The following is a 13,305-nucleotide window of genomic DNA, read 5'->3' on the forward strand; positions in this document are numbered from 1 at the left end:
GGGTGGCCGCATGGCTCTCATTATTGTGCTGCTCTGCTTCTGTGGTGGGGTTGTGGAGGCGGGGGGAGGCATGGACCACATAGCTAGGCCGTATCCTTTGTCCCTGAGCAGCCAGCCACACTCTTCCTGTGCTGGCAGAAACAATCATGAGACAATGGTCTCACACAGGATGAAAGCATCATGTATGCTCCCTGGATAGCGGGCATTCACTGTGAGAATGCGCTGCTTGTGGTCGCACACTAGCTGCATGTTAAGGGACTGATATCCCTTTTGGTTTTTGAATAACTCTGCGTTGTGGAATGGTGTTCGCAAGGCCACATGTGTGCTGTCAATGACTCCTTGAACCTTTGGGAATTCCGCAATCCTGCCAAACCCACATGCCCACTCATTCTGGCTCTCCCTGTTCATTGGGAACGTTATGAATTCAGTTCTGCGGGCATAGGGAGCCTTTGTGATGTGACGAATGCAGCGCTGTGCAGCATGTTGAGAGATGCTGCATATATCCCCTGCTGCAGCCTGGAAGGAGCTGGAGGCATAGAAGGCCAGCTCCACAGTGGCCTTCACTGTGATGGGCTGCGCAGTCCTCATCCCGATGTAAAGCTGCAGGTCTGCCTGGATGAGATGGCATAGCTCTGTCAGCACTTCCTTTCATTAGTACAGCCTTCTCACACACTGCTTCTCAGAGAGCTGGAGGTATGAGTGTTGCTACCTGTAAACCCATTGGGGTTAAGGCCACCTGCCCAGATGTCTTCTGATTCGCTGGCGAACTGGTAATGCCCCCATTAAATTATTTCACTGAAGTTGTAAGGACACTGTGATGGCAGATAAATCTGCCTCTTTAAAGTCTGAGCTCCACGCAGCATGCTGTGTGCAAACGTCGCAGTCAATGTCACCTCTGATTTAGGATCCTCCTCCAGCAATTTAAACTTGCTGCAAAAAGCGCCTACTCGACCTTGGGACTGCCTGGTTTTTCAGGCATCTCTTGGGGCGGATGCTAAATGTGATGTTACCACCTAATTTTGCAGGCGGGTTTTAACGGGATGCTGCACGACGATTGATGTCATGATCTGAATGAAACTATAGGGTGTGGCGGTAAGTTTTTCCGCTGCCGGAAAACCTGAACCGAATTTCCCAGCCGTGTGGTAAAAGCTGGTTGCTGGAGCAATAAACATTTAAACACCCTTTACCGCCCTTCCGGGGCGCTAACAGAGACGCAAGCCAACTGAAAATCCAGCCCTACTTTTACAATCACATATTAACAATCTTTAACTACAGATATTGGCATTCTTTGCCAACACGCTGGAATTTGCCATGAAAAACAATAGTTCAATGCATTTTTATAGGCATGTGCAGCCTAAACAAGACAACCAATATATAGTTATAAATTTCTGCTACTCTTCTGAAATTTGTATCTTGTAGTCATGGATGCAAAGACTTTTAGGGTTAAATGATAGAAAGTCAACCTGCTAGCCAGCAAAAATATTCCCTATCTGGCTATTAAAAATTAAGCAAGTGCAGAAAGATAAGCCAGAAAAATATATATAACAGTTCCTACTGATTCCTGAAAATGTTTCAAATCTATCTGTTACTTTAAATGCAAAAGCTCAGACAATAAAATCAATATTTATCAACTAGGATTAAATGATACAAGGTAATTCTGGCAGCCAGCAAAAATATTCTCTACCTACATATAGAACCTTATGCAAAGTGCACAAAGTTAGTCAATAGTAATGTATGTTTCAGTTCTTGATCCTTGCATCAGAAATATCGCTGAGTAAATTAACCTTTATCTTAGAATGCAACATGCAATAGATATAAAGATGTCAGAAGTAAAAAGAGAGGAAATAAATTTATTCTGCCGCAATAAAAAACCCTGCTGCCCATTTTGAGATGAAATAAAATGGGCTTTCCACGGGGAGATTGTGACATAGACACCAGGGAAAACGCAGCAATGATGGTCAAGTGTAAATTTCATCGAAATGATTCAGTTACAAGAAGATATTTTAAAAGCTCCAGCACTTAATCCATGAAGGTTATATTTTTAATCTCATGATATATTATTTTATGCTAGCGAGCAAGTTCGTGGATTTATTCTAAACTTTTGTGCAAGCACAATCAAATAATTATTTGATCTTAACATCAACAAATCTTGAGAAGGATTTGTAGCTGTTAAGAAAATTATAAGTGATGTTAGCTGGGTAATGGCTGATTGATAGAAATCAAATCAATAGTCAACCACTATTACTTGCATATTATTGTTGAACATAATTTTTCCATTTTCCTCTCTTGAGCACTGAGGCTGGCGTAGGTATTGAAGAACTTCAGCCTTCAGATCCGCGGGGGCAGTTTTCCTGAAATTAATTATCTGTGTGAGGAAATCCAACAGAAGCTCCCCATTTTCATTTCCTTCAATGAAACACTCTGTGATATCCAGGTCAGAGGAAAGCTCATAGATCTTATACTTCATTCGCACGTCATCAAGCATTTTGCGGACATCAAGGAAAAGACAATTGCCAGTAAAACGAGATCCAAATTTTTTCCAAAGTGCATGCCATCCACCGTCATCTGTTGAGAGTAATAATTTAAATATACTTTCAAAGATATATTAATTTGCTTCAAATGCTGCTGCCAAAATTGGTTATATTAAGGAGGAGTCCATTGTAAATTATTCTTTTATTTCTTGATAGTACTTATAAATTATTTCTGTTGTCTGGGAAATCAATTATCCTGCTGTAACATACGTATGCTATGCTACCCAAAGGGAGTTATTGCATATATATCTTTAACGGCTGGTATACATTAAGAAACTTTGTCAATTGGTGTTTAGATTGAATATCGGTCAGTTTGATTTGCTGAGTTAAAAAGGAATGCACTGTTTCTCAGTTTCTCCAGTGTCAAATATTAGAGAATCATAGAAAGATGCAGCACAGAAAATAGTTATTCAATCCTTTAAATGTTTCTCCCCACATCTAATTCCATTTTATTCCCCATATCTGTAAGAATTCGGCGAAAACATCGGCGTAAACTTTGTGGATCTTTTGGACATTGCTTGGACACATTTTCTGTTACTGCAGAGGAGCGGACAACACTGACAGGTCCAAACATGCCCCACAGGAATACACATCAGGTGGACAAGGAATCGATGGCTGAGATGGTTGATGGGCAGGCCCTTTTTCATGCAATCAGTGAGAGATCAAGCATAAGAACATAAGAACATAAGAATTAGGAACAGGAGTAGGTCATCTAGCCCCTCGAGCCTGCTCCGCCATTCAATAAGATCATGGCTGATCTGGTCGTGGACTCAGCTCCACTTACCCGCCCTCTCCCCGTAACCCTTAATTCCCTTATTGCTTAAAAATCTATCTATCTTTGACTTGAAAACATTCAATGAGCCAGCCTCAACTGCTTCTTTGGGCAGAGAATTCCACAGAATCACAACCCTCTGGGAGAAGAAATTCTTTCTCAACTCGGTTTTAAATTGGCTCCTCCGTATTTTGAGGCTGTGCCCCCTAGTTCTAGTCTCCCCCACCAATGGAAACAACCTCTCTGCCTCTATCTTGTCTATCCCTTTCATGATTTTAAATGTTTCTATAAGATCACCCCTCATCCTTCTGAACTCCAAGGAGTAAAGACCCAGTCTACTCAATCTATCATCATAAGGTAACCCCCTCATTTCTCGAATCAGCCTAGTGAATCGTCTCTGTACCCCTTCCAAAGCCAGTATATCCTTCCTTAAGTAAGGTGACCAAAATTGCACGCAGTACTCCAGGTGCGGCCTTACCAATACCTTATACAGTTGCAGCAACACCTCCCTGCTTTTGTACTCCATCCCTTTCGCAATGAAGGCCAACATTCCATTTGCCTTCCTGATTACCTGCTGCACCTGCAAACTAACCTTTTGGGATTCATGCACAAGGACCAATTGTGGAGCAGTGGAGGTGTGTCCTGCTCAGTTGGAGCTGTGAGCAGTGAGGAGAGCAGCTATCAACCTGTGCTCCTGCCTGGACTGCCTGGAGAGCCCTGAGACCAGCCCAGGAAGAGAAGGAAGGAAGGGGCTTCACCATCAACTTTCACCCAGAGGGAGAGGAGGAGAATAGAAAACTTTGTACATCTTTTTTTTTACCATTCTGCAAAGAGTTGGAGAGAGGGGGAAAAACCAACAAACATCCAGTGTGGAAGGAGGGAGACTCTACCATTCAACAGGTGGGTGTATTGGTGCAGTCCCAAAAAGACTTTGTTGAATCGGTGGGGGGAGGAAAGAAGACCACTAAGGGCCGGAACATCGCGGGGGGTGTGTGTGTGTGGAAGTGTGTGTGGGGGCTTTGCTTACAACTAGGCCCCACACACAACTGAACCCCCCCCCCACCCAATTGCCTAGCCTGGGGTAGCTGGAGCTACCAGGCTGAAGATTTCTTTTCCTTAAATACCCTATTAAACATCATTAGGAGTGTGTGCCTGGTGGCTCGAGCTGCCCCAGGTGAAGACATCTTCTCCCCTCACCTGAAGACCACCCCAAAGACTTTGTGTTTTGCCATCTGGGGATTGCACCCACCCACAGCTACAAGGGGAGACCTGCCCTCACAGTTCCCCCCCCCTTCCCACCCGCCTCTCTCTTTCTCTGTTACTCTGTTTCTCCCCTCTCTCTCTGAGGCCCCTTTCTCCTAATTTAAAAAAAAACAATTGAGACAACTGAGCAGAGGGAGCAAGGCCCCTCCCCAATTGCCAACTAGGGGAGAGGTGCCTCGTTAAGTGCTCCTCTGCTCAGTTAATATACGAGGCCAATAAAGACCATTAAGGCCTATGACTTTGGGGTGGGTGTAGCCCTTAAAGGGACCCCGTGATGGCGACCCCATCCACGCCGGTGGCAGGGCCAGCGAAGACGTATGCGCAGGTGGCAACCGCTTCCACGGCACCTCCTGCGCCACCCGCTGCCCTGCCACCTTTCAGATTAATTACCAGAAAACACGGGGTCAAGAGCTACACTCACCCCACAATGAGCATTGAGGAGTGCGTGCGGGCGATGGCTGGGGTAGTCGGCCCCTCGGCCATTGTCGCGGCCTCCAAGATGTCTGGGAAGGCTGTGTTCTTCCTGGGGTCGGAGCGGGCGGTGTCCCTGGCCCTCGAAAGGGGGCTCACGGTGGGCGGGACGTTCCTGCAGGTGGATCCCCTCGAGGCCACCGCGCAGAGGGTCATCGTGTCGAACGTCCCGCCCTTTGTTCCCGCTGGGCTCCTCCTCCCTCACCTACAACAACTGGGGGAGGTAAGGTCAGGGATCAACCCCATACCGCTCGGCCTCAGGGAGAGCAGCCTGCGCCACGTGTTCTCCTTCCGCCGCCAGCTCTTTGTCCGGCTGGCGCGGGAGGAGACGACGGAGGGGTCTTTTAATGTGGTGCACGAGGGGACTGCCTACCGCGTCTTCTGGACGTCGGACGGCTTGCGGTGCCATGCCTGCAGAGAGGTGGGGCACATTCGCAAGAACTGCCCCGCCTCCAAGGCCGCCAAACCACCGAAGGCGGCCAAGGCTGGCGCCGCCGCCACCCCTCCCCCTAGTTGCGACGGCGTGCCGGGAGCTATGGGTGCGCGCGCATCGCCGGGGGCCCTTGCTATTACGGCCTCCGGCGGGGGGGAGGAAGAGTGTCCGAACGGAAGGAAGGCGCGGGACAAGGCAAAACATCCAGAGGCGGGTCCCCTCGGTGCGCCAGACAATTTGTTTACCACGCTCGGCCCAACCCAGTCACCGGCGAGCGCGGGGTGCCCCGAGCCCGTGCCCGAGCCCTTGAACAACACCACAGAGGGGCCCGGGCGCGGGCAAGAAAAGGAAAAGGGGGGGGCGGAGCGGGAGGCCTCGGCAGACATGGAGGTCTCCCTGCCTCCGCGCGTCCCCAGGAACAAAAGGAGGCGCGGCTCCGATGAGGCGGAGGGGGAACAACATCCCTCCGCGGAGGAGTCGGTGCCGGCCGCGTGTCCCGCGTCCCCAACCAGCGCCCCCAAGCTGCGCTGTAGGCGAGAGGAGTCTGTCCCCGGGGAGGGTGAGACAGTCGAGGCTGCCCAGCCTCTGCCTCCCGGGGATGGCGTGGAAGATCTGCCTGTCGTGGGGGCCGTGGGGATCGCGGAGGAATGCATTGCCGCCGGGCCGGGCGTCCCGGGGACTGAGGCGGGCAGGGCCGAAAAGACCGAACCTGAGCCCGCCCAGCCAATACCCAACTTCCCCCGGGAGTCGCTCGACCCGGCAGAAAATGAAACATATGTCTATTATGACACTGTAGATGCTGGGCCGGGGGGTGGCAGCGGGAAGGGGGAGGAACACCCACCCTCGCCTCTTGCTGTGGAGCTGGAGCACTTGGAGAGCCTGGGGATTTCCTATGGCCGGGTCTCTCCTTGTTCCCCGGTTCCTGGGGCAGAGGGGGAACCCCTTCCGCTGTCATTTCCCGACCCAGCACCATTTTTAAAAGAGCCCAGTGGGGACTCCTCTGCCGACGATCCTGGGGGTGGGATCGGGGCAGAGCCAGGGCCGGTTGGAGCGGCTGGGTCATTTGCCGTACCTTGTGCGGTCGATGGGCCGGCTGCTGGCGGCCACCTCCCGGAAGAGGACGGGGACTCGGTGGGGGACGCGGGTGAAGACCTAGAGACCACCGCCAGCGAGGCGGTGGATCTGCTCGCGGCCGCCGCCGAGACCATCCTCATTCCTGCAAAGGAACTCCGGGACTTTTTGGCCCAGAGCCGGGGTCACTGCAACCAAGCCCGACTGGCCCTGGAAAAATGGTCCGAGCCAGAGCTGATCAAGGGGTCCGTCCGCGCCGCCGTTAAAACCTTGGCCGCGGGCGGGCCCTTGACAAAGGCGCAACACCTTGAGCTGCGCGAGCTCGAGGGACTCCTCGCTGGGCTGCGGAGGGAGCGGAGTTCAACAAAAGACTCCGCTCCCTCCCCCACAATAGGTTAAGGTAGAGGTTGCACTATGCTTTTGCCATGAAGATAACCATAGCCAGCCTCAACATCAACGGCGGCAGAGGGGCACGCCGTAGATTTGACAATTTTCGCTCCTGCGGGAGGGGAAATATGCGGTGTGCTTCCTGCAAGAAACCCACACCGTTCCGGGAGACGAAGCCACGTGGCTCCTGGAATGGCAAGGAGAGGTCCGCATGAGCCACCTCACCGCCATTTCTAGTGGGGTGGCCATCTTGCTGGGCCCGCATTTTCAGCCGGAGATCTTGGGGGTCGAGGAGCCCGTGCCAGGCCGCTTGCTGCACGTAACGGTTCGCCTGGGGGACGTGCCGCTCCATCTCATGAACGTGTACGCCCCTCAGCTCGGCACGCAGCAAACGCGCTTCTTTGAAGAGGTGTCCGCTCTTCTTGGCTCCGTCGACGTCGGCGACTGCATTGTCCTCGGGGGGGATTTTAACTGCACCCTCGAGGCGAGGGACCGCTCCGGTGCCCCGCAGTGCATGACGGCGATGGAGAAGTTGAGGGACCTGGTCGGGTCCTTCGACTTGGTGGACGTCTGGCGAAATCTCCACCCCGACTCCAGCGCCTTTACTTGGGTGAGGCCTGGAGTTGGATGGTCTAGAGTCGACCGCCTTTACGTGTCTCGGGCGTACGTTTCCTGTGTCCCGGCGGCCTCCATGCGGCCGGTGCCGTGTTCGGACCACCACCTGGTGTGGGCGGAGCTCGCTTCGCTCCGCGCGAGGACAGGGTCCGCGTACTGGCATTTTAACAACCGGCTGCTGGAGGACGTGCGGTTCCAGGACTCGTTCCGTCGATTCTGGTCCGACTGGAGAAGGAAGCAGGGGGGCTTCCCCTCCTTGAGGCTATGGTGGGACGTGGGCAAGGCTCACGTCTGCGTCTTCTGTCAAGAGTACGCGAGGGGGTCGACCAAGAGGCGGGCGGCCAGAGTCGGGCGCCTAGAAAAAGAGGTGCTCGACCTGGAAGCCCGTCTCGGTCAAGTCGTCCAGGACCCGGCCCTGCGGACGGTGCACGAAGCGAAGAAGGCCGCACTGAAGGACCTGCAGCTCGTCGGGTCCCGAGGCGCGTTCGTGAGGTCGCGGATCCGATTCCTGCGGGATCTGGACCGCGGCTCCCCCTTCTTCTACTCGCTGGAAAAAAGGCAGAGTGTCCGTAAGCAGCTCTTGACACTGCTGGCCGACGACGGCTCTCTCGTCTCGGATCCGGAGGGCGTCAACAACAGGGCCCGTGAATATTACGGGGCTCTGTTCTCTCCGGATCCGTCCAGCGAGGAAGCGCGTAGAGTTTTGTGGGAGGACCTGCCGAAGGTCAGCCCGGAGGGCGCCGAAAATCTGGAAGCTCCGCTAAGCCTGGCGGAGCTGACCGGTGCCCTCGCCCGGCTCTCGAGGGGAAAATCCCCGGGGCTGGACGGGCTGACCGTGGAGTTCCACAGGGCGTTCTGGGACGTCCTGCGGAGCGACTACGCGCGGGTCCTGGGGGAAAGTCTGGCGACCGGGGAGATGCCCCTCTCTTGGCGCAGGGCAGTCATCGTCCTGCTGCCTAAGAAGGGCGATCTCCGCCTCCTTAAGAACTGGCGCCCGGTCTCCCTCCTCAGCACGGACTACAAAATCTTCGCCAGGGCGATGTCTGCTCGCCTTGGTGCCGTGCTGGACCACATGATCCACCCCGACCAGTCCTACACGGTCCCGGGCCGGACAATCCACGATAACATCCATCTGGTCCGTGACCTCATCCATTGTTCCCAGGAGGCTGGTCTTTCGGTCGCCTTCCTATCCCTCGACCAAGAGAAGGCGTTCGACAGGGTGGATCACGACTATCTGCTCGGAACTCTGCGCGCTTTCGGGTTCGGGACGCATTTCGTCGCCCGGATCCGACTTTTGTACGCCGCCGCGGAGTGTCTGATTAAGGTTAACGGGTCCTTGATGGCGCCCCTTCGCTTTAGGAGAGGGGTGCGCCAGGGATGCCCCATGTCCGGCCAGTTATATGCCATCTGCGTGGAGCCTTTCCTGCGCCTCCTGCGGACGAGGTTGACGGGACTGGCTCTGCAAGGGCCTGGCGTGGAGGTCGTCCTCTCGGCTTACGCCGATGACGTGCTCCTCGCGGTAGAGGATCCCGCTGACCTGCGGAGGATGCGTGAGTGCCAGGAGATTTATTCGGCCGCGTCCTCCGCCAGGATCAACTGGGTGAAATGTTCCGGACTCCTGGTGGGTCAGTGGCGGGTGGACTCCCTGCCGGAGGAGCTCAGGCCTTTTGCCTGGAGCACGACCCATCTCCTCTATCTGGGAGTCTACCTTAGCCCCGACGAGGGAGCCTGGCCGGCGAACTGGCAGGAGCTGGAGGCCAAGGTCGCCGCTCGCCTAGGGCGCTGGACAGGACTGCTCCGAGTGCTGTCCTACAGGGGTCGAGCGCTAGTCATAAACCAGCTGGTGGCCGCAATGCTGTGGTACCGGCTGGTCACTTTGACCCCTCCCCCTGCGTTTGTCGCCAAGATACAGAAGGAGCTGGTGGACTTCTTCTGGAACAACAGGAAGCACTGGGTCTCTGCCGCGGTCTTGAGTCTCCCGCTTGAGGAAGGCGGTCAGTCGTTGGTGTGCGTCAGCGCCCGGCTCGCGACTTTCCGTCTTCAGACCCTGCAGAGATACCTTTACGTCGAGCCCCCTCCTAGGTGGTGTGCTCTGGCGAGGTATTTCTTCCGCCAGCAGCGCGACCTCAATTATGACACGCAGCTCCTGTTTGTGAACTTGGGGGGTGCCAGGACCGCCCTCCGGGAGCTGCCTGTCTTTTACAGGGAACTCATCAGGGTCTGGAACAAAGTCTCCACCAAGCGCAGCTCTCCGCTGGCTGGAGTGGCGGCCGTCCTGCAGGAACGGCTGCTCGGGAATCCGTACCTCCACGGCCGAGGTTTTATGTGGCGGTCGGAAGAGAGGGCTGTGGCTGGTGAGGTGACCAGGGTCAGGGACCTGCTCGATGGCGGAGGAGCGGGCTGGATGGCGCCAGACACGCTGGCGCGGCGCCTAAATTCTGCCAACGTCCGCCACGCGGCCGATGCCATCGAGTCGCTAAAAACAGCTCTGGGCCCTGACTCCGTTAGGTGCATCGAGGAGGCTCAAGCACGTGGGGAGATCCCGTCCGAACTGACCCCCGTCCGGACGGAATTCCTCATCGGCGCCAAACCCCGGAACCTCCCTCGGGGGCCGGCGCCTCACAACTTGAGCCGCCTTGGGGAAATCCCCTCCGTGCCTTTCAGTTCCGCGCGGAGGGGTTTCCTGTACGGGCTGCTCCTGCACACCCTCAACTTTGCCATCCTCGCCGGCCGTCCGGACACGCCATGGCGTACCATCTTGCCGTCCGGAGGAGGCGGGGGTCCCCGATGGAGGGCACTCTACGCAGGGGTCCTCCCACTATTCATCGGGGACTTGGCCTGGAGGGTGGTGCACGGAGCAGTGCCTTGCAACAAATTTTTAAGCCGGTTCACGGACTCCCAGGCCGCCTGCAATTTCTGCGGTCTGGAAGAGTCCGTGTTCCATGTTTTTATGGAATGCACAAGGTTGCAGCCCCTGTTTTATTATTTGAAGGGGCTGCTCCTGAAATTCTGGCTGCACTTCAGTCCCACTCTCCTGATCTTTGGGCACCCTGTGCGGAGGGGAGCGTGTAGGTCCGAAGGCCTCCTCGTAGGACTGCTCCTGGGCACGGCCAAGGGTGCCATCAGCCGGTCCAGGCAGCGGGCGGTCGAGGGGGTCGTTCAACCTGACTGCCTGCCTCTCTTCCGCTCTTACATCCGGTCCAGGGTGTCCTTGGAGATGGAGCACGCGGTGTCCACCGGTACGCTCGCGGCCTTCCGCGAGAGGTGGGCACCGGAGGGACTGGAGTGCATCATCACGCCCGGCAACCAAATTTTAATTTGATTTTACGTTTTAAAAGTTTAATTTGTTTAAATTGCCGGTGTTTTTAGTGTCCCCTTCCCTTTTATAGGGGGCACCGGAAAAATTGTGATTTTAGTGCCCAAAAAACAACAAAAAAAAAGAAAAAACACAAAAAAAATAAAAAGGAAAAAAGGGCCTTGTAAATGTCTGGTGTGTTACCCAGGTCGGGTGGCACAGTTTAATGTTTATTTTTTGCAGGTGGACTCTAAAAGAGTTTCATGCACAAGGACCAATTGTGGAGCAGTGGAGGCGTGTCCTGCTCAGTAGGAGCTGTGCTGCAGAGAGAGGAGCAGCTACCAACCTTAGCTCCTGCCTGGAAGCCCTGAGAACAGCCCAGGAAGAGAAGGAAGGAAGGGGCTTCACCACCAACTTTCACCCAGAGGGAGAGGAGGAGAACAGAAAACCTTTAAACAACATTTTAACATTCTGCAAAGAGTTGGAGAGAGGGGGAAAGACCAACAAACATCCAGTGTGGAAGGAGGGAGACTCTACCATTCAACAGGTGGGTGTATTGGTGCAGTCCCAAAAAGACTTTGTTGAATCGGTGGGGGGAGGAAAGAAGACCACTGAGGGCCGGAACATCGCGGGGGTTGTGTGTGTGTGTGGAAGTGTGTGTGGGGGCCTTGCTACAACTAGGCCCCACACACAACTGAACCCCCCCCCCCGCAATTGCCTAGCCTGGGATAGCTGGAGCCACCAGGCTGAAGATTTTTTTTAATCACCCTATTAAACATTGTTAGGAGTGTGTGCCTGGTGGCTCCAGCTGCCCCAGGTGAAGACATCTTCTCCCCTCACCTGAAGACCACCCCAAAGACTTTGTGTTTTGCCATCTGGGATTGCACCCACCCACAGCTGCGAGGGGAGACCTGCCCTCGCAGTTCCCCCCCCCCTTCCCACCCCCCTCTCTCTTTCTCTGTTACTCTGTTTCACCCCTCTCTCTCTGAGACCCCTTTCTTCTAATTTAAAAAAAAGGATAAAACAATTAAGACAACTGAGCAGAGGGAGCAAGGCCCCTCCCCAATTGCCAACAAGGGGAGAGGTGTGCCTCATTAACGGCTCCTCTGCTCAGTCAATATACAAGAGGCCAATAAAGACCATTAAGGCCTGTGACTTTGGGGTGGGTGTAGCCCTTAAAGGGACCCCGTGATGGCGACCCCATCCACGCCGGTGGCAGGGCCAGCAAGGACATATGCGCAGGTGGCAACCGCTTCCACGGCACCTCCTGCGCCACCCGCTGCCCTGCCACCATTCAGATTAATCACAAAAAAACACGGGGTCAAGAGCTACACTCACCCCACAATGACCATCGAGGAGTGCGTGCGGGCAATGGCTGGGGTAGTCGGCCCCTCGGCCATTGTCGCGGCCTCCAAGATGTCTGGGAAGGCCGTGTTCTTCCTGGGGTCGGAGCGGGCGGTGTCCCTGGCCCTTGAAAAGGGGCTCACGGTGGGCGGGACGTTCCTGCCGGTGGACCCTCTCGAGGCCACCGCGCAGAGGGTCATCGTGTCAAACGTCCCGCCCTTTGTTTCCGCTGAGCTCCTCCTCCCTCACCTACAACAACTGGGGGAGGTAAGGTCGGGGATCAACCCCATACCGCTCGGCCTCAGGGAGAACAGCCTGCGCCATGTGTTCACCTTCCGCCGCCAGCTCTTTGTCCGGCTGGCGCGGGAGGACATGACGGAAGGGCACTTTAATGTGGTGCACGAGGGGACTGCCTACCGTGTCTTCTGGACGTCGGACGGCGTGCGGTGCCATGCCTGCAGAGAGGTGGGGCACATTCGCAAGAACTGCCCCACCTCCAAGGCCGCCAAACCACCGAAGGCGGCCAAGGCTGGCGCCGCCGCCACCCCTCTCCCTAGTTGCGTCCGCGTGCCGGGAGCCATAGGTGCGCGGGTATCGCCGGGGGCCCTTGCTACTACGGCCTCCGGCGGGGGGGAGGAAGAGCATCCGATCGGAAGGAAGACGCGGGAGAAGGCAAAACATCCAGAGGCGAGTCCCCTCGGTGCGGCAGACAATTTGTTTGCCACGCTCGGCCCAACGCAGTCACCGGCGAGCGCGGGGTGCCCCGAGCCCGTGCCCGAGCCCTTGAACAACACCACAGAGGGGCCCGGGCGCGGGCAAGAAAAGGAAAAGGGGGGGGCGGAGCGGGAGGCCTCGGCAGACATGGAGGTCTCCTTGCCTCCGCGCGCCTCCAGGAACAAAAGGAGGCGTGGCTCCGATGAGGTGGAGGGGGAACAACATCCCTCCGCGGAGGAGTCGGTGCCCGCCGCATGTCCCGCATCCCCAACCAGCGCCCCCAAGCTGCGCTGTAGGCGAGAGGAGTCTGTCCCCGGGGAGGGTGAGACAGTCGAGACTGCCCAGCCTCTGCCTCCCGGGGATGGCGTGGAAGATCGGCCTGTCGTGGGGGGCGTGGGGATCGCGGAGG

The 13,305-nt window shown here is 55.6% G+C and overlaps 1 protein-coding gene across 2 annotated transcripts in view; it reads right to left on the bottom strand.

The window, feature by feature from the left end:
* Positions 1 to 2,171: 2,171 nt before the first annotated feature.
* Positions 2,172 to 13,305, bottom strand: part of LOC139259738 (histamine N-methyltransferase-like) — a 150,178-nt gene continuing 139,044 nt past the window's right edge. For both annotated transcript variants that reach the window (XM_070875382.1, XM_070875381.1), the window contains one exon: positions 2,172 to 2,565. In XM_070875382.1, coding sequence (XP_070731483.1) covers positions 2,225 to 2,565 — 341 coding nt within the window. In that variant the 3' untranslated portion in view covers positions 2,172 to 2,224. The remainder of the gene's footprint in view (positions 2,566 to 13,305) is intronic.

Source organism: Pristiophorus japonicus, chromosome 3 (assembly GCF_044704955.1).
Source record: "Pristiophorus japonicus isolate sPriJap1 chromosome 3, sPriJap1.hap1, whole genome shotgun sequence".
Lineage (NCBI taxonomy): Eukaryota > Metazoa > Chordata > Chondrichthyes > Pristiophoridae > Pristiophorus > Pristiophorus japonicus.